Here is a 22,369-nt window from a genome sequence, read left to right as displayed (position 1 = left end):
ACCATAATTCAAAAAGAGTCATGTACCACAATGTTCACTGCAGCACTATTTACAGTAGCCAGGACATGGAAGCAACCTAAGTGTCCATCAACAGATGAATGGATAAAGAAGATGTGGCACATATATACAATGAAATGTTACTCAGCCATAAAAAGAAATGAAATTGAGTTATTTGTAGTGAGGTGGATGGACCTAGAGTCTGTCATACAGAGTAAAGTAAGTCAGAAAGAGAAAAACAAATACCGTGTGCTAATGCATATATATGGAATCTAAAAAAAAAAGAATGGTTCAGATGAACCTAGGGCCAGGACAGGAATAAAGACACAGACATAGAGAATGGACTTGAGGACACGGGGAGGCAGAAGGGAAAACTGGGACGAAGTGAGAGAGTGGCATGGACATATGTACACTACCAAATGTAGAATAGATAGCTAGTGGGAAGCAGCTGCATAGCACAGGGAGATCAGCTCGGTGCTTTGTGACCACCTAGAGGGGTGGGATAGGGAGGGTGGGAGGGAGACGCAAGAAGGAGGAGATATGAGGATATACGTATACATATAGCCGCTTCACTTTGTTATACAGCAGCAACTAACACACCATTGTAAAGCAATTATACTCCAATAAAGATGTTAAAAAAAAAAAGGAAGTGTCCAAAATTCAAAAACAGAAAATTAAATTTTAAAACAGAAGGGGGACAGTGACCCAAAACATCCTTACTCAAGAAACTGAGCAGAAACCAAGTCTTTCAACAACCTGTGGCATATTATCAAATAATAGCACATGCATGAACACATGCACACACAAAATCTCTGAGCCTTGAGCTCTGAACTTAGGAGGGAATTCCCAAGAGTAATGGCTTCTTTGATAGGCTGGAAAGAAATGTAACAACATAGGTCCATCTCCAGTCTAGAAAACCCCAGCTGGAGGCCAGAGGCAAGACAACCTCTTCCCAGGGTTTTAACACGAAGGACCACATCTGGGTCAACTTCTCTGGCAGCAAATACAGGATACAGGGCAAGTAGGAACATCAGAAACTGACTCACTGAGATGGTCAACCGATGGCTGGGCAGACACACTCAGGACTGAGGCAACAGAACATGGTGGTGAAAAGCCTGAAGGTTCTGAAATCAGACCCTAGTTCACTTCCTGCAGTGGTAGGAATAGAAGCTACCCTGTGACTGTGGTGAGGCCATAATGATTCAGTGATGGCAAACAGTGAGGGCTCAGCACTGACTGGCTACCGATGCCCCTCCCATCACCTCCCATCCCATCACCTCCCATCCCATCACCTCCCATCCCATCACCTCCCATCCCCTCCCATCCCATCACCTCCCATCCCATCACCTCCATCGCCAAACCAAGACTGAGCTTCAGCTCCTCAGAGGGCGGGCAACAAGGTGACCTGAGTCTTGGGATTCTCAAGCACTGATCATCTGAACAAATGGAATTTTGCATCTGTCAACAGCAGAACACTTTAGAGAACGGAAATGATCCTTTGGTTTGCAGCCATGGCCAAAACTTTGAGACCTCAAATGCATCACAAGAGTGGAAACGGCCACATTAAAACCAAAACCCTTCATTATGTTTTGTTTTTTTTTCTAGACAAATGAACAGTAAGCTACTCTGCATTCTTTTCAGCTTTTCTTTTTAGTATCTGATACCATGGCTGTTAAAAACAATCTCTAGAAGTCTTTGTTGAGCATCAGAATGAGACAGCTGGGATACTGGCATGAGGAAATGTTCAATCTTGTCATTTTGCAAAAGGAATTCATATTCATAATTAATGATGCTTTTGTCTATGCCAGAAAGAAAATCTAGAGGCTCAACTATGCTTAAGTAAATTCTACCCAAGCCAACTGCAATACAATTTTATAAATTATAGAGCAACAGAGAAAAACAAGATTTTGTGACTTGTGAGCAGAAAGAAAAGGATTAACGAGGCAGCCATACTTCAAGGACAAAATCGGAGTAAAAATGTTGATTTCTGAAAGGATGGTTTCATTTTCTGTCTCCTCCGTGAGAAAGAGTAATCAAAAACTTTTAACATCCTTAGATGTGGTATGACTACATGTATTTGAAAGACTCAATACCTCTTTGTTCCCAAGTGTGCCAGACACACATCACCAGGTACAGAACCAAGATCACCATTATCAGCCCAAAATGTCAACTAAAAATAACCAAGATGGGCAGATAAACTTACAAATTAGCTTTGGTTTAAGAGGCATTTCTATGGAGATATTGGTAGAGAAGTAGAAAACCCTTAAATAAATAAATTGCCTTAAAGATAACTTTTCCCATTACAGAGCTATTGAAGAGATTACAAAAACAAATCAGTTGTCTTTGTACAGCTCCCATTACAGAGCTGTTGAAGAGATTACAAAGACAAAGTTTTATTTAGTAACAACTTTGTTAATGGCTAAGGAAATGATGAATACAACACAAAACAGGCCAGGGTAAGGGAGGGAAGAGTAAATGCTTGATGGGCATGGTTTTTTGTTTTTTTGTGGTGAAATATACCTAAGATTTACCATTATAACCATTTTTTAATTAGGATTTTATTTCTTCAAAGCAGTTTAAGGTTCATAACAAAATTGAGGGGAAAGTACTGAGATTTCTCATATATTCCCTGTCCCATACATGCATAGCTTCCCTAACTAATCAACATCTACCAATAAAGTGGTACCTTTGTTACAACTGATGAATTTTACACAAATACATCATTATCACCCAAAGTCCCCAGCTTACATTAGGGTTCACTGTTGGTGTTGTACATTCTATGGATGTGAACAAATGTTTAAGGACACGTATCCATTATATGGTATCACACAGAGTGTTTTCACTGCCCTAAAAGTCGGCTTTGCACTGTTAACCATTTTTAAGGCTACAGTTCAGCGGCATTCAAGTACATCCACACGGTTGTACAACCATCACCACTATCCTAGCCATTTCCAGACCTCTTTCATCATCCTGGGTCCAGGGTTTAATTTGGGGTGATGCAAGTGCTTTGCAAGTAGACAAGGGTGGTGGTTGCACAATACTAAATGCCACTGAATCATTCACTTTAAATTGGTTAATTTTGTGCTATGTGAATTTCACATTAAAACAGAACAGTGCCTGGCACACTACTGCGCTCACTATTTGTTAATAAATGAATGAGTCCTGGCGTTAAGGAAGCTCATGGGTTGGTAAGGGAACAGGGAGAGAGCAGGAGGTGCCCAGATTCTGGGCTTGGAGCAAAACGGGGCAGCTCCTAACCCCTTTGAGGACTGAGAAAAAGGTTCCCAGAGGACAGACTGCCTGAGAGAAGCCTTAAGGGATCAGCTAGAGTATGCGGGGGGAGGTAAGGGAGAAGAACATCCCACGCAGGGGAAGGTGAGATTCCCTATCCACCAGCAGGGGGGAGATAACTAAAACACTCAACGTTCATTTCATAAACTGGTAACTATGTCAGGTGATGGATCTATTAACTAACTTGACTGTGGACATCATTTCGCAACGTATAATACGTATATTAAGTTATCACACTGTACAACTTTAAAAATCTCACTGTGCAACCTAAATATACACATTTTCATTTGTCAGTCGTACTTCAGTAAAGCAGGAAAAAAAATGAAACATTAAAAGAAAAATCAAAAATTCAAAAAATCAAAAATCAAAATTCATTCATTTTCCCATTATAATACCCCAAATCTAATAAGCAGTATAATAAAATAATCATTATATGTAATATATGTAAATATTCGTAATAATTAGAAAAAACATAATAAAATATAAGAGTAATAAACAAAATAGTAATAGGGGAATTTGTAAATGTCAAAAAAAAAAAAGTCTTTTGGGAGGAAAAACAGTGACCTCAGTGGATCTGGAGTAGGGGCAAAAGCTGGGAGGAGACAGGCAAACAAATCAGAAGTGGAATCAGGAGTGAGTGCCGGGATCTAGAAGTGACCGGGAACCCACCGCGTCTTGATGTGAGCAGAGGCCCCAGAAGGGACAGGTAATCTTGTGTCACAGCTGTTTGGGGTTCTCACGGCCTCGACCTCATTGGAGCTCCACGGTCACCCTGACAAGCAGGTACAGCAGACCCGACTGTCCTCTCATAGATGACAAAACCAAAGGGTGTCCGCTCAGACTGACCCACCAAGGCCACATGGCCTGCATGGCCTGCAGCCAGCCTCCTGACCCAGGCACAGCCTCTCCGAGAAGGAGGGCAGCTCAGCTAGAATGAAAACTCCAGCACTCTGTTCAACTCCTTCACTGTTCTTATTTGAGTTAATCTTTTGGAAAAAAAACAAAAAAAACAAAAAACCCTGCATATTTTCACTGTGGGAAATGGCCTTTCGAGTAAAAAGGAAGCATTCCTTTTTGGTAACATGTGGACTCTTCACAAAGTTTTACACACAACTCAGCATGGTGGTCATTTCCCAGATGAAACAATGCATGGACCGTCAAATTTCTAAAATCCTAAAATAGTTATGAATAATTTAAAGCCTAGCTTAAATGAACCAAGCTGCCCACAACTGCCTCAAGAAGAGGCAGAGCCGCGGGTCCATCAAACTGCCAAATAAAAACACCTAAGAGGTCTAGCTCAGTGGTTCTCGACCAGGGTCATTTTGCCCCACCAAGGGACATTCAGCAATGGCTACAAATATTTTTGATTTTCACAACCGGGGAGCAGAGACCAGAGATGCTGCTGAACAGCCTGTAATGCACAGGAGAGCCCTCACAACAAAGAATTATGCAGCCCGAAATGTCTAGAGTGACGGACTGAGATTCTAAATTCCCAGGTGATTCCATATATCCAACTGAACTCAGAGGTGGAAAGAAGGTGGATTGATGGGTCCTGAAGAGCGGATACACACACTCCAGGCCCTGCTGCTTCAGAGCTGTGTGGCATTTTAACCAAGGCACTTCAAGTCACCGGCCGGTTTCCCTTGTTTGCAAAACGGGGTTCCTTCTACCTTCCTCAATGAGATCAAGCAGCTGAAGGGCTAGCTGAGAGCCTCAACAGGTAGAGGGCCCTCCATAGATCCTCAAGGCCAAGGCTGGACTAAGGTCCCAGCCGCCTGCGACAGGCAAAGGCTCCAAGGTACTTCACTGTTTCCGAATAGCACACACTCCTGGCATTTGCTTTATACACACACATTTGGAAAAGCAAACACCAGAGCACAAAGGCATCCATCTAACATGGTTGGATGCAATTTTATTATCCTTCAGTCTCATGAAACAGGAGTCTGTTGATGAGCAGTGGGAGCCTGGCATTGGGGATCACTGCATCTCCCTCACAAACATGCTGGAAGCCCACCTGTGGCCAGTGACCAACGGGACCACCACCACTGGGAGGTCAGGGGTGTGTTTACACGGTTCGTTTTTTCCTCCAGGTCCAGCACAAGCAACGCCATCTTGCGCTTGGCTTTAAATGGTATCATCCGAATGAAGTACCGCTCTCATAATCAGCACTGCCTTTCAACAAGCACAGATGGCACTCATGTGCTTAAATGGCAAATCGAGGGCTAAAATTTGGGGGAGCTCTCCAGGCTCTCAGATCTGGTTCTCCGGCTGGGTTCTGAGAGAGAGGGGTCAGGAAATGGAGGGTGGCAGGCACGTGCAGAGTGCTGAAGGTCTTTTGTCTGCCGTCAAGCCCTTGTGACAAACTGAATGGGCTCAACCAGAGTCAGTGGGAATAAAGCCCGTGTAAGTCTTGCACGCCCGTCATTCCGAAAGAGAAGCCTGCAGGTCAGTAGCACAGGATGAAGGTTCCATTTTCACTATCTCCTCCACAATTCCTTTGTATTTTATCAGGTACCTTTGGCCATCTTCAGAGAACTGTATTGCCCCACTATGGACAATCACATTAAAACAGTACATTTTAAAGATCTCTTTCTGCCTTGGCTGAAACAGTAGTTTCTTTTTATTTGTAATCACTCAGCATTCTCCCCCTCCTAATTTGAAAGGGGGTGGGGGGAAGATGCAGCATTGTAGCGGACTGCAAAATGCACTCAAATGCAGCTCTAAAGGAAAGCACCACCCAGCGGCTCCATGCTGGTTTCCATGGTAACCGGGGTCCCTGGGCCCTGGCACTCACAGCAGGAAATGCTGCAGATTTCCATAGCAGTATCTTTTTACTAGACATAAGATGTCTCATGGCAATTTTAAACATTTGGGAATCAAAAAACATACCGTGTGTGTGTGTGTATGTGCGTGTGTGTATGTGTGTGCCGCGCGTGTAGATCAATATATTCACAAAACTAAGACAACGTAGATGAAAGAAGCCTAGTTATTCTCACAGATAAATATGCTTATGTCAAACATAACAGATGATTAAAATATAAGCAAAACAGGCTGTCACACACTCACACACACACACAGAGGGCTAAAAGAAAACAAAAACATCTTCCATAGAAAAGGAAAGGACTGCAATGGAAGTGGAAAACTATTTTGGGAAACCAGACAACCAAGGATTCTGTATAAACAAACAAGCCAACAAAAGTCTTGACTAACGATAATCAACTGAGAGCCCAGGACGGAGCTTTTTTCCATAGCTCATGTTCTTTCCTACTTGAATGGTCTCAAGAGCTGAAGTCAACAAGCAGTTGGCCAGGTGGCTTTCAGGGGAAACCGCAGGACAGAAAGCCCTGACCTAGAGTGAGAATCCCACTGTCCCCCCTGCAAGCTTAGCGGCCTCAGGCAAGTGACTTCAGCTCGCTGAGTGTGCCCTGTAAAAATGAAAAGGTTGCACTACATACTAGATGGTCTAGAAGAGAGACTCTCTACCTTCTAAAAATGAAAAACCAGAGCGTTATGTTAAACAAGACAGAACAAGGCATCAAACCTCCAGGTAATTCTCATGTCAGGCCACAGATATGTTTCCAAAAGCAGTGTATAAAAATCAAATTTCTTTAAATTGTATCAGGAGAATTCACTGCCAGATTCTTGGTGAGGGCAGACCTTTGCAATATTCTTTCTCTTTCTCTCTTCTCTGAGTGATTTCCCAATAACACATGTTTCTTCCAGCAGAGCACAAATGAACAGCTAAGGTGAAATTTTTAGTTCAAAGTAGTTTTCACATTTTGTGCATGTTTTCAGGCTGGGGCTTTATTATCAGAGCAGAGGGGAGGCAGCTATGCAATCAGGCAGAATAGACTCAGCCTAGAAAAATACTAGTTTGACAACTTCTAGTGTCTTCAAGTTCACGCTTACACTACAAATGGTTATTTTTATCTGAGGCAGGCAGAACAAACCAAGTTCACAACTCTATGGCAAATGATCTTCCATAAGCAAGCATTGTTTAAAAAAAAAAAAAATTGCCTCATCTGTATGAATTCAAATAATTGCACTTTTTCATTAATGCTAAATTATATTTTACCAAACGTGACTCTGGTATGTCTGCGTGTGTGGCAGCGGGGTGGGATGGAGGGCTATTAGTTATTTTACGCCAAAACGAAAAGCAAAGGGAAAGAGCTAGGGTGGGGAGGAGGGCGGGAGGCAGATGATGGTGGGAGAGTCCCCCCTGCTTGTGCAGACAGCCCTGCAGGCAGCTGGAAGGATGGAGCTGCTGAGTAAACCACTTCATTATGTAAACTGCCTAATGACACAAATAACCATGCTGCACGCAGACCAACCCAGTCACCCATAAAAATACACATCCCCTCCACGCTTGGACCTTCCTCCCCACTGCCACTGCTACCACCACCACCATGTAATTCACCAGCGTTTATTAAGGCTGCCGAGGTTAAACAGAACAGCACGCATCATATTTTCCCTGGCGTTGCTTGAATTAAGTCAAACCAGAGAAACACTACTGACTTCAGCGGGAGCAAATGCTCCTCTTGGTTAGTGGGAGGAAGAGCCTTAACTGGACACAAGGGCTTGGGGGTGGGATTTTTACATCCCTAACTCTCCCTGGTAGAGGATATTAGGATTCTAGTGACATCCTGCTCTGGACACCCAGAACATAAGTATGTAAAAGTGGGACTCAGGTTAGTGCCCTTCAGGCTAACGCACAATAACTGTTCAAGGGTCATTTCGGGAAGGTGCAGTGCAAAGCCAAATACCATCTAGGCAGGACACAAGGAACCACAAGGAAACAGCCCATCTCTGGCAACTGTTGCTACCCAATCAGAGATCAATAATAAGCCACTTGTAGAGCGGGAAACGATGCTATCGTCAGGGATCACTTTTAATATCAAGATAGGATTGGAAACGAGGGATTTTCATTTCAGCACCAGTGATGCTTGGCTCATGATTCCAAATCTCCTGGAATATACAAATTTGCCCATCAGATTAATTGAATATACAAAGTCCCCATCTCCTAACTCCTTTAACACAAAAAAGGAGGGGAAAAAAACAGAAAATAAGATTTTCTTTTAGAAATTTATTAAATTAAAATACTCAATAAATATATGGATTCCTTTGTTATTCCTAGTCCTTACCTATAGTGTGCTTTGTAAAAAAAAAAAAAAAAAGTTTAAAATCCACATGTCTCCCTACTGTGCTAGACTCAACACCAAGTCTGAGTTTCATATAAAGCAAACCAAAAAATAATCACGTTTTTAAAAAATGGAAAATGGTAATAAAACAAACCTCACATTCACAGGGCCATTTTTAAAAAGTTGTTTTATCCTAAGCAGAATATGTAGGATTAAATGTATTGTGCTGATGAATTAAAAGGACTCAAGGTCTATCAGAGTAGAAAAACATCAAAATAATGAAACCCAAAGCAGAATGCACATTTATGAGCTCATTTTAAAAGGCATTATATCTTTTTATGTCATCCCTTACTAGGTCAACGATAGCTCCAAAATCTCAGAAGAGATGGAAACTTTATATCTTGAAGCTATATTTAATAGGCGTACAGTTTTTAGCTAGGTTACATATTATTAGAAATAGCAATAATTTACAAAAGTTTTTTTGTACTTCATATAAGATTGAAACTCATAGGTATTCAATATAAACATAGATTACATACACATATATATACACACATTCGGAGTGGCTTAAGGGGCTGAAGGAAGTGAATAAGGCTACAGTAAAGCTATTCCAGGTTTTGGTCCCACCATAGCCCTCAGCAAAGATGAGCTCTACAAAGAAACCAGTAATCCTGGAACAGAGTATTTGTCTCTCTGTCATTCTAAGCAAGAATCTGCTAAGACCAGTCCGATGCTTCAGTTCTTTCAGCTAATATATATATGTATGTATATGTATATGTTTATATATATATACACACACACATGTATATATATGTTATACACAAAGGTTGTTATATATGTTGTTACAGATACTGTTTGTATAGATATGTGTGTGTATAGACAGACATACACACACACATATCCTCATTAAAAGGATTACAGCTACAAAGCCCAATTAATAAAGGGCAGTTTGACACAACCCAGCGTTAAAGTTGTTCTTTGCATTCATCACGGTTCAGAATATTTACAAATGGTGAATACACAACCGTGAGAAGGAAACCCAGTCTTGGATGCCTCTGAATCCACTTACTGTTCAACACTAGGTGACTTTCTGACCACAGAATCTGGTAATACGGATTCATTTTGCCAAGATATTTCAAGTAAAGGAGATACGTCAACAGCAATCACCCTCCTCAGGTTCGTGAAAATTCCTTTAATGCACCTTGAAGGGGGCAACAAGCAAAAGGCTGACCTTTCTTAAAAGCTAGGCTTCATCACAAAACAGTTTTCTCAAGCTTGTCCATTTTTTCTGCTCCCATAAAGAGCCTTTTTTGGACACATTTTTCCTAATCACCCCCCTCCTCATAAAATGTTAATTCCACAGACCTACGTATGTCTGCGTATTACTGTATGCATATCTGTACCTGATACATAAAAAGGGTAAGACCCCCTTCTCTGCTCAAGAACCAATTTCCACCCCCTTTGGAATGATATCTTATCCACTGAGAATGCATGAAACGGATAAAACGGACATGCTATAAAAAGAAGGTGGAAGCATTTATTGTTGGGAATTATTATTGTTTACATGTACCTCTCCACCTAACACTCCACCACCACATGCCTGTCTAAACCTTTCTACCACCCACTGACCCAGTGCCTCAGAAACAACACCTCTTTGCATTCTTTACTAGGTATACAGTAAGCTCTCAGCTTTACTGTATACTAGGTATACAGTAAAGCTTTCTGATATAAAACAATAAATCAGATGACTCATAAAATATGTACATTTACTGTTAGCCTTTCTTCGTAGGAATTGTTATACTCCTTATATCCATGCTGTGTCATGTGGTAGCCACTAGGTATATGTGGCTATTTAAATTAAAACTAATTAAAATTTAAAAATTATAAATTCAGTTCTTCAGTTACACTAGCCCCCTTTTAAGTGCTTGATAATCTCAGGTAGCTGGTGGCTACCATACTGGACAGCAAAAACGCATAACATTTCCATCACCACAGAAAATTCTATCACAGAGAACAGCCCTGGCCCAGCCCAAAAGCTCCATGAGGCCAGGACCGCATTGGGGTCACTCACCATGGCACACGCAGGATGTGTTAAGCCCTGGCAAAAAGCAACGCAATTAAAAGGAAACAAACAAGAAATATGGGAGAAAAGGTAGCTTTGTCTTGGCTAATCCAATTTCCCGCTTTAATCAACTAAAATGTTATTTTTCATAGCTTTGCTCTTACTTACTCCCCACACCCACCTACAATACAGCAATGAGAATTTTCAAGATGTAACTACCGGGCTTCTCTGGTGGCACAGTGGTTAAGAACCCGCCTGCCAATGCAGGGGACACGGGTTCGAGCCCTGGTCCGGGGAGCAACTAAGCCCATGAGCCGCAACTACTGAGGCTGCGCTCTAGAGCCCACAAGCCACAACTACTGAAGCCTGCACACATAGAGCCCGTGCTCCGCGACAAGAGAAGCCACCGCAATGAGAAGCCCGCGCACCACAACGAAGAGCAGCCCCCGCTTGCTGCAACTAGAGAAAGCCAGCGTGCAGTAACAAAGACCCAATGCAGCCGAAAAATAAATAAAAATTAAAAATAAATAAATTAAAAAAAAAAAAAAGAAGTAACTATCAGCAGGGCAAAATTGGCTTCGGGCTTCCTCAGAATAATTCATGTGAATCAAAGTCAAGAGGTCAAATTCAAAACCCCAAAAATGAAAGGCAATAGAGAGTCATTGTCAATACAGCCTGCCTAGATTCATGTTTTAAAACATTAGAGAAACCAGCTGCTGGTCCATCCACTATGCAAGCAAGATATGAAGTACTTCACTTTATCAATTTTTATTTAACAAATCAGCAACTGCTTCCTGGGCACCTATAATGTGCTAAGCCTCCAGAAAATCAGAGCTTGGCCCTATGGCAACCATATACAGACTCTAAGTAAGATTAACACCAGCAGGTTTCCATAAAACTTTGAGGCTCCACATGCATTCTGCTAGATTCCTTTTGCTCCCCATTACCTATAAAGCCTCAGTTGGAATAAGATCATCAGAAAAATTAATACACTATCCTTGAATCTTTAACAACAATAAGCTTGGCTCTTAAAGAAAAATTACAATTGAGCTGTTTCTCAAATACTCATAAGGTCTCTCCTCCTTTAAGAATCCTAAGGACAATAACTAAGGAACCTGAACTGGGCCATCCGAGTACAAAACCAGTTTAGTGAACTATCGCCACATCTATAGATTAGCGGATTGCAGTTTTATGCCTTTTTATTTTTAATTAAGTGAATGAAAGTGTCCATGTTTCTTTAAGGTCATCTTCAAAGAATATGCAGTTCCATGCCTGCAAAAAAGTTTTTCTTATGACCTTTCTTATTTTATTTTATTTATTTTTTTCAGTTTGTGGCTGAGTAGCTTCCTAGGTAGAAATCATGACTTAATTACATGAAAGAAAGTTCAAGTCTCAAACACCGAAGTCAACCCAGAAGTTAAGGGCCAGTGAAGTTTCAATTAAACAACCTGGTTAAAGTAAAACTTGGGGGCAAACAAAACCAGTCTGGCTGCCTCTTGAAAACAAGCTTCCTGTCGCCTCCTCCCCTAAAAGGGAAGATTCCCCCTTTTCCCCCACCCCAGCCAAGAGCAGGTAGCTGCCTTTCACCTACCTGTTCCCTTCCTGGGACCCCCATCATGGATTTGCTGGGCCCTCTTTGGCTACAATGAAATACAAACTCACTCAGTCCTGAGACTCAACCTCAGAGAAGGGTCCCAAGATTCAAATTCTGAACTCCCAAGTGGAATTTGGCCAAAGACCCCATCTCACCAGCCTCCTGCCCCCAGAGATGACAGCCTTCTTCACCTGGATCCTCCAAGGGCTTCTTGCAAACACTGTCTGCCCCCTGCTAAATGCCAGATACTTACCAGCATTTGGGAACCTGGGTTCCTCAGAGAGAAGCAGGATGCAGGCCCTGCCCTGGAGGCAGTTGAGTCTAGTGGGGAAGATGGTGACCACACAGGGAGGTCAACACTGTAGCGGGAGAAGGTGCTACAGAGGCCTCAGGCCTGAGACCCAATTTACCCTGGGGACAGAGGAGTGGGAGCGGTGGGGACAAAAGGTTCACAGGTGATGTGACTCTCAAACTGGCTTTAGGAAGACAAGCCGAAGATCCTCAAGCATCTAAAGGGGGCAGAGAGGGGGTGGGCTGGGAAGGGCACTCCAGGTCTGGAATGCACATGTGCAAGAAGAAAGGGATCAACGGTTTTAAGGGATTCAGGGAGCAGAGAGCATTTTTTTGTGGGTGGAACTGCCGGCCGTGGGTAGAGATGTCATTGGACAGGTGGGTGACGGCAAGATGGCAAGAGGCCTTATTCTCCTGGGAAGCCTTAAAAAATCTGAGATTCCTAAGCGCCACCCCACTCCACCCCCCCAGTTAATCAGTAACCACAGGTATAAGGCAGGGCTCTGAAATCTGTACTTTAAAACAAGCCTCCTAAGCGATAGGATCCACGCAGCGAGATGAGGAGAGCGTGGCATTTAACAAACTTTACACTAAAAACACAATGTATTTTTAAGCACCACGACTGTGCCATTCAGTGTTAAGCTGTGGAGACTGTCTTCATCAGTTCAGGGAACCTCGGCAATCCAGGCTCACTGATTAAAGTCCACCTCTGACCGTCTGGACCTCGCTGGCTGTTGCGAAAGTTCCAGCTTCCGCCTGCCCTCCTCACGCACACACACTGCGGGTCTCTTCTAACCGTATTTCTCGCCTAACCTTCCCTCTCCTTTATCCTCTGCTTAACTCTGCTTCCTTCCGCTCCCTTTGTCCCCAAAGCGAAAATTGGAAACTCTAAAGATAATATAGAAAGAGAAATTTTAGACTGTCCAACTTCATTCGTATTTTAAGATTTAATAGGGCCAAAAGGAGATTTTTAAATCGTAGAATATCAGAGCTGAAAAAGGTTACCTGCGATCATCTAGGACCCTACTAGATCCTGGGGAAACCCCTTTTACAAGTGGGGAAATCAAAGCCCGGAGAAGTGAAACAAAATTATTCAGGGTCACATAGCTGGCCAAGCAGAAGACAAACCCAGGTATCCCGGCTCCCAATCTACTCATTACTCCAAGGTGCTACATAGGTTGGGTTTTTTTGTGTGTGTGTGTTTTTTTAATGCATTCAGGATCAAGTAACTTTAAAAGCAAACTTAAGTTTATACTAAATCCAGGAGCACCTTAAATGAGGAATCAAAATTTAATGGTTAAAATCTAGACTCTGGGCCAGGCTTCTGTCTCCCCACTTCCAAGCCAAGTGACCTTGGTCGGCTTAGAGAAGCTCTCTTCGTCCAGATTTCATCATCTAGAATGGACGTCATAAGCACTGACCTCACAGCGCTGTTTCGAGAATGAAAAGACTCAATCCATGTAAAGCACGAAGGACAGAGCCCAGCCCGTGTTACGTATTCAATAAAGGTGATTAGAGATGATCTAGTCGGCCGGGGATCCATTTCCTTCCTTCTTAGAATCTTAAACTCCTCACTCTGGGTTTGCTGTAATTATCATCTCAACATCCCGGAGATGGTTTTTCAAAGCTACAAAGTAATTACAGAGGCACACTGAGGCAGCCAAAAATGAAAGTCACACAGCATTATGCTCTCAAAGGCCCTAGCTGACACAAGCAAATGATGCAAGGGCCACGAAGCGCCAGTGCTGACTAAGACGTGCCCCTGCCTTCCAGTGAAAGGGGGGCACCAGGCTGTACGCTTACAGGTGTAGGAATGCTACTCCCCAACACCAGCCACCGAGGGTTGAGAAGCCTCCCCCCACCTTTGTTCTTTTCCTTTTCTTTTTTTAAGCAACCCAGACAACTGCACACCAGTCAGTTCAACAACTCCTATGACAGCCCGTGTGCTGGTCCATCACGGACACGAAGAAAATGCAGACCCTGCCTCACAAAAGTCAGGCATCCTTTGTACAACAAATGCCGAGACACTAATTCTTTGCGGCCAATAACACAGAAACAGGTGTACTTTCACACCGAACACAAGTTGTACATTCATTCCAGAGTGCAAACATCAAAAAAAAATGGAACTGTATGTATTATGGTGTTGATTAACTCTTAAATTTCATTATGGTTTAATTATTCACCTAAACATGTACATTATAATAGCGACTTACACTCTTTCGTTAAAAAAAATGAATAAAACAGAGTTCTAATGTATTTCCACGTTCTACTTAATAGTAATATGACTAGATTGATTTTGTTCTTATAATGCCTAGCTTTAGAAGATTTTCCTAAATAAATTATATTCATAGCTACAGGAAAATATTTGCTAAAAAGGACAAAGACCTTTCAGAGCCATTCCCTTTGGGAAACAATATGGAATGCTAATATTTTGGAAACCAGAGACCTGCTAGCTTGAGATTCTGGATACTAGCCCAAAAGAGACGCATTTAAGAATAACTGCTGGGCTTCCCTGGTGGCGCAGTGGTTGAGAATCTGCCTGCCAATGCAGGGGACATGGGTTCGAGCCCTGATCTGGGAAGATCCCACATGCCATGAAGCAACTAGGCCCGTGAGCCACAACTACTGAGCCTGCGCGTCTGGAGCCTGTGCTCCGCAACAAGAGAGGCCGCGATAGTGAGAGGCCCACGCACCCCGATGAAGAGTGGCCCCCACTTGCTGCAACTAGAGAAAGCCCTCGCACAGAAACGAAGACCCAACACAGCCATAAATAAAATTAATTAATTAATTAATTTAAAAAAAAAAAAAAGAATAACTGCTATTCCCTTCTCATCTTTCCAGCAAGAAAGACTCAAAAAAATGATATCTAAAGGCTCTAAGCAAGAGACTGGACTTTCCACAGAGGGTAGATATCAAACTTCAAACTGCATCAGAGTTACAGCCTATAATGACCACAAGCCCAAATATATTTGCTGCTGACCAAAACAGATTGAAGCTTTTTTTTTTTTTTTTTTTTAACAGTCTTCATTTCCTTGGAGGTGCATACACCATTAAAAAGAGATTACCCACAGATCTCCAAAAGGATGTATACATGGACATTAACTGCAGCGTAGCTTGTAACAGTACATAAGTGGAGATAATCTAAATATTCCTCAAAAGAAAAATGATTAAATCGTGCTACATCCAGACAGTGAAATTCCATTTGGCTGCTAGAACCAATGAGGTAGATCTCTAGGTACTGACATAGAAAGATAATTATACTGTGGAGTAAAAGCACGGGAACAATGTTTCTTATAGGTTACCTTTTGAAAAAGATCTTATGAATATATTTTATTCCATATATCAACCTACATATTGTTCTACGACTAATTTTTCTCCCATATGTGTTTAAGTATGCAAAAAAGTCTATAGAAGACACTAAGCCCAATCTCTGCAAAGGGTACTGAGAGGGGTAGATTTTACTTTATATACTTCGTTACAAGACTTTTTTTTAAACTAAAGAGCATGTTCTATATTTTTCAATTGTTAAGTAAAAATTAACTTAATACAACTAATTTGATGCTTACTGAACATAAGATGTGCATTCAAGTTTCTCTCTTATCGTCTCCATAAAATATATCTTTTTTGTATCAACCATACATTTTTTAGGTCGTGTGAGTTGTCACACTCCCATATTCAATAAAGTTATTTCCTCCCAGTGCATATGGATTTTAGACATCGAGATGTAAAGTATTCTAGTATTGCTAAAAGTGACCTAACATCAAATGGTTTAAAAATATATCAAAGCCGGGGGCTTCCTTAGTGGCGCAGTGGTTAAGAATCCGTCTGCCAAGGCAGGGAACACGGGTTTGAGCCCTGGTCTGGGAAGATTCCACATGCCTCAGAGCAACTAAGCCCATGCGCCACAACTACTGAGCCTGCACTCTAGAGCCCACGACCCACAACTACTGAGCCCACATGCCATAATTACTGAAGCCCGCGCGCCTAGAGCCCATGCTCTGCAACAAGAGAAGCCACTGCAATGAGAAGCCCGTGCACCGCAGCGAAGAGTAGCCCCCGCTCGCCGCAACTAGAGAAAGCTCAAGCACAGCAACGAAGACCCAACGCAGCCAAAAATAAAATAAATTAAATTAATTAATTAAAAAAAAAAATATATATATATATATATATAATCTCAAAGCAGCGATCTTGTTCCCTGTGACATTATTTGTCATTTGTCAACGACATCACCTCCAAACTCCTTCTCTACCTCCACCAGCACCACAGAGAGGCTACTTTGGTTTCTTTTCCCACAAATAATTGTTTTTCCTCCCTTCAACCATGAGAACTTGCAGGCCCTTCAATTTCCCACCAAGAACCACTCTCAGGAACGGCGTCTGCAAAAAACCCAGGTTCCCACTGCAGGAAATTATGGACAATCAGGGGATACATCTCTATTCCATCCTTTAGGGCCCATCCAGTAATTAAACATTAAAATATAAACTAACGAACCACAGAGCCTCAAAAATGCAACACCAAATACGTAAGTTCTTTAAAATAATGGAGCAACTCTTTTAAGAAAGACACACTCGGATGGCTATTCTAGAAAGACATCCATATGACTGATGAGTCCAATTCCAGATCCTGCTGCGGTCGAAGAAAATATGATAAAACCGACCCAATAACACTAACAGCAGTGCAACTGGCATGACCATTGTATTCCTCTTTATACTTGTATATTCTAAAGGTTCCATAACACACACATACGTGTTACGTAAAAAAATTTTTAGGAGGCTTAGAAAAAGATACTGGGTAAGACCCATGTCAAGCTGACAAACCACATGAAGAAACCAATGCTCTGATGTCTCCATCACATTCTCCTAGGGAACCTTCTGAAACACCGTTGGCATCTTGGGAATGAGGAGAAACACTACCTCTCCTGGGAGAATTTCCTCGACTCCCTGAGCTAATTGCTCACTTTTCCATACTCTCCCAGCACTCTGTTCTACCACTATTACCATACCAAACATATTATTTCTACACTGAAATTCTTCATTTGCACATAGCATCCCCCCTGCCCCTCTGCCACTACAAGCTCCTCCACGACATGTAGAGTAATATACTGATTTTTGTGGTCCCATGACACTGCCTGAAATATCAGCAGTTTTCAAGCATCTTAAATGAGAAGAGTCCTCACTAAAAATTCATTTGAATATTTAATTAAGCATCTGTGGTAAATGGGTACATACTGAAACCCACTGGAGGTACATACCCATCATGGGCTTCAGATAAGCTTAACTCTTGTGTGACTGGGAGCAATCCCCCCAACACTAACCTCCAACACCCACATTTTCCCATGTCACCAAGACAATGACAAGAACAGGCATATAGCCGTCAGTGCACAAGCAGACCCAGAAAGAAGGCAAAAAAAGAGGCAGGAGAGATTCTCTGAGAATGAAAAGGAAAGCACCCCCTTTGAATGGGGGGGTCTCTAGGTTATGGGTAATGTCATAATTCTAATGTTGGTGCTGGATACAGACAGATTTACTTTCTTCTCTACACCTTTCACGTTATGAATATTCTTTTCTATGATTCACCGTCACTGAAAAACCATTACAAATTTTCAAAAGAGTTCCCTTTGTTCATTGATTTAATAAACATACTTTAAACACTTACTGTGTTCCAGGTACTATGTTTTCGGAGGGTTCAGACATGCACACGTCACCGTCTAGTCTATACCTGGAGGGGTTTGCAGTCAAATGTGGGAGACACATAAACAGACACAACACAATAGGATGCTACTTATAATAGGTTTCCTCGTTTTATGGGAACCTAGAAAAAATGGTCTAACCCATCATTCTCACTGCTTCTCATTCCACAAGGGATTGAGGAAAATCTTAAGATGACACATGAGAGGGAAAAACAAATTGCAACCAAACACACAGCTCAGGACTCTACAACCAGCACATCGTTAAAAGCGATCACAAAAACACATCAAGCCAGGACTTCTCCAGTGGCGCAGTGATTAAGAATCCGCCTGCCAATGCAGCGGACATGGGTTCGACCCCTAGTCCGGGAAGATCCCACATGGCACGGAGCAACTAAGCCCGTGTGCCACAACTACTGAGACTGTGCTCTAGAGCCCTCGAGCCACAACTACTGAGCCCGCGCACCTACAGCCTGTGCTCTGCAACAAGAGAAGCCACCGCAATGAGAAGCCCATGCAACGCAACGAAGAGTAGCCCCTACTTGCCGCAACTAGAGAAAGCCCGCGTGCAGTGATGAAGACCCAAGGCAGCCAATTAATTAATTGATTGATTGATTAATTAATTTAAAAACACAACAAGCCATCTCAGGCATAAACAGTGGTTCCTTTCATTTATTTTTCACTCTTCTCATGCACTTTATTATCTAGAGAACGATTTGCAGCTTCTACGATGTGGAATCCCACAGAGTTAAAAAATCTATATATTTTTAAATATGAGTCAGCTAAGCTCTGATAACTTAAGCTCTATATTCTTGTAAAGCGCCCAAGGGTAAGAGCCCACACACTGAGCGCCGTCAACGCTGGGAGCCATCCCTCCACCTGCTTACCACGTGTGTTGGTGGCCATGTCAGCCACTTTCTGAAAGGCATCCAAGAAGGCAGCTGCTGCTACTACTGTTGTCCTAAGATGCAAACAGAAAACAAAAGCATGAGGAATGTCTCACACTAGCAGATGCATGACAGCAAAAGGGCTGCAACCACTGCTGAGGACTGAAAGTAACCCTCCAGGAGAGACAACCCGACTGGACACGGACAACCATTGGCTTTGTGGACCCACTTTATTCTTAAGAAAACTTTCTCCTTCTCATATTAGCACTCTCCCCCGATAACGTCCAGCTCATGCAGCGCTAGTCAATAAATGCTAGCAATTCTTCCCACCCCATTCCACCTGACAGTATAAATTATCACCAGGTTAAAATTTCACCAATGAGGAAAAAGGTGTTTCTGCCTAAAAGAACAAATTTTTTTTTTGACGTTGCCAAATCTAAATTTTATTGTCCTTTCACACATCTCTCTTCTTAATGTAAATTCCATAGTCCAAACCCCAGCCAAAAGAAATGACAAAGTATAAAGGACAAAAGATGAAGATAATTCACAAGAGACTGCACTATGATAAACTTTGCATACTTACAAGTATACAGCAATTGTATATTGCACGGAAAATAGAATAAGGATCTTTAGGCAATAAAAAGATAGTTTTCTGCTAAATAAGGTGGAATATATATATATATAAAATGAATAAGGCATATCCAGTACTTGCCATAGGAAGCCAGTAGGAAAAAAAAACCAGACTGGCATTTTTCAATGTCCCTTTCCTTACACATAACTTACAAAATTAGGTAAAAATTAAACCTACTTGCATACTAGAAATAAACTTCAATTCATGGTTCCAACAGACTTCAAAATAGACACACAAAAAATTACTAAATGACTAAATGAAAAAACTACCTATTAATTTTTTAGGAATTCTTGCTTAATGAGTACCTACAAAATTATCTCACTTCAATGTGTACTTTGAAAACTAATTAGAAATCCATACTATAGAGAATCACTTTAAGAATGAGTCAATTACAAAGAAAATTTATAACATTTCTTTCATGTTGTGAATTTTCAGACATGGTATAGGTGAAAGTGATTTTAGAGTAGGAAAACGATATAGCTACATGGATTGGCAGAAGGAATCTTGGAGAGTGATCGTTTAGGTTAAACAATTCATTTCAGAGTTGGGAAAACTGAGACCACAGCTACATAGTGATTGTCAAGATCACTAGCTCATACCAGGGCAGAGACCAGTAGCCCAGCATGACTTACAGTGCCGTGTTCATCCTACTACAAGATCCAGGCTATGTGACTTTTCCCCCTAAATCATAATTATAGGGAAACTGAGATACTATTTTTTCAACGTTAGAATGCCACCTAAACAGCATCTTCTGAATTCCTAAAAGCTGAGAATGAGGAGGAGTTACTATACTCATTTGCTGCCCTAGAAGTTATTCTGAATTCTTCACATCCCCTTGAGCACTGGAAGATGCCTTGAGCACTCTGTGGTCTCCTGGTTCCTAGAGTCATGGTCCAAGATGCCACTGAATGAAAAGTAAGCACCACTGCATCTCAGGGCCGTGATTACCCAGGACAAGCAAGCAAGCCCCAGGCTCACTCACAAGAACTTTATAACAGAATTTACAGCCTGATGTTAATTTCCAAGTATTTCACACATGAATCCAGCCCCCACTGAGCATTCCTAACAATGCAAAATTGCTGAAGGAAGAAGATGAGAATAAGGACTAAAAAGGAATGAGTTCAAATCAGAGAGGGAAAAAAAAAGAAAGAAATGACCTTTGAACATAAGCAAGAGTAGCTATGAAACAAAAGGTTCCTGGAAGGTGATGGGAGTGGTCCCCAGGAAAACCTGGGCTATGATCCCTCAGAGCCAAACTTCAAAATGAGGCCTGATATTTTCCAGTAGAGCAAGAGAATATCCTGCTCAAAAAAAAAAAAAAAAAAAAAAAGACACAATGACATACACACTAAACAAAACCAAAACCAAACCAAACCAAACCAAAAAAAACACACCACTTCAAAGTATATTTCTTAAAGAGTTGGCACCATGGAAAAGTTAGCTTTATCAAACACCCTGAGATTTATAAATGGCTCATTCTGATTTATAATTATATCTGATACAACAGCTGGATTTATTCTTATTCAAGTCAAGGCCAATCTTCCAAATTTAATGAGCCAGCTGGAGAGGTGCCTTGAGTATTACACAGTCACCAGGGCTCCTGTGAAAACGAAGACTGTGGTCAAGTGTGACGAATTAAGAGCTTTTAAACACCGACTTCCGATGAGCCATATTTCACTGACTGCTTTTGTCACAGGACATCTTAGCTCTCTCTGATGGGGCAGAGCAAACACGCATCCATCAACAGGAGAAAGGAGTGCTTCAGCTTACATGCTCCAAGACTATTTGCCTCTTCTACGGTCTTATCCTTATGCGTTCTCTAACACAGAAAATTAAACCATGTGCTTGAGGCTCCTATGGTGCTCTCAGCCAGGTACTAGTAGTTTGACAAAATAAAGAAATGGTCCCTGCCCTCAGGAGGCCTACGTATTGTTAAAATACATATATATATATATATATATATATATATATATATAAATATATGGTACTTTGTACCAGTGGGGATAAGATTGCTTTAAGCCTCACTCTGTATGTTTAAGACAACTCATCAGTTAATTCTTTTAAGCTTTAGCTTCCTCACTGGTAAAAGGGGAAGAGCATCTTTTCCTTGGTCAACCCTGAAAACCTGCCAGACAATTAAATTAGGCTGGATAAGAAAAAGTGTTGGAAGGAGGGGTTGGACTTAAATGTTTTACTGTTTTACTACAGGAGGTGACCTCCTACAGGATGGAGACTAACCTACTTGAAATAAATGATGATAGTGGCAGAGCTGGGGGAGAGGGCCTTACATTCTGGGCAGAGGGGTTTGGATCTGATCCAGGATAAAGTAATCGAAGGTTCGTAAGCAAAGAAATGGTAAAGGACTTGACAAGTGGCAAAGGGGCCATAGTCTGGAGCCCATGGTCCATCTGGATGCCCACTCATGGATCTGGAAATCCCAGGCCCCATGAAGCTGAATAATGGACAGGGAAAGTTCCACGTCTCCCAAGTTCTTCTCTCCTAATCTACTGGGGAGCCATGGAATGCCCAGTCCTATGGCTAAAGTTCTGGGCAGGGACCTCTGGTGCCAACAGGCAAAGTCCTAAGAACCCCATGCCATTCCTCCCTCCTCTGTCTGTCATCCACATGGCTTTTTATCCCAGAAAACACCTACCTGCTTTGTTCTCTGGAAAACCATCCCCATACATCCAAACCAACCAATACGCCATGAACAGGGGTCGTGAAAATAACTGCTTTTTTTTTTTTTAATGTCCCAACCCTCTTCAAGCACCCTCTAAGTGCAATCGCACCCC

The 22,369-nt window shown here is 41.9% G+C and overlaps 1 protein-coding gene across 12 annotated transcripts in view; it reads right to left on the bottom strand.

Annotated features, from left to right (window-relative positions):
- Nucleotides 1–22,369, bottom strand: part of MTSS1 (MTSS I-BAR domain containing 1) — a 164,257-nt gene that overhangs the window by 119,868 nt on the left and 22,020 nt on the right. For all 12 annotated transcript variants that reach the window (XM_059902140.1, XM_059902141.1, XM_059902146.1 and 9 more), the window contains exon 3: nucleotides 18,947–19,020. In XM_059902140.1, the coding sequence (XP_059758123.1) occupies nucleotides 18,947–19,020 (74 nt within the window). The remainder of the gene's footprint in view (nucleotides 1–18,946; nucleotides 19,021–22,369) is intronic.

The sequence above is a fragment of the Balaenoptera ricei genome, chromosome 17, assembly GCF_028023285.1.
Source record: "Balaenoptera ricei isolate mBalRic1 chromosome 17, mBalRic1.hap2, whole genome shotgun sequence".
In the NCBI taxonomy this organism is placed as follows: domain Eukaryota; kingdom Metazoa; phylum Chordata; class Mammalia; order Artiodactyla; family Balaenopteridae; genus Balaenoptera; species Balaenoptera ricei.
This window is presented reverse-complemented; position numbering and strand designations above follow the sequence as displayed.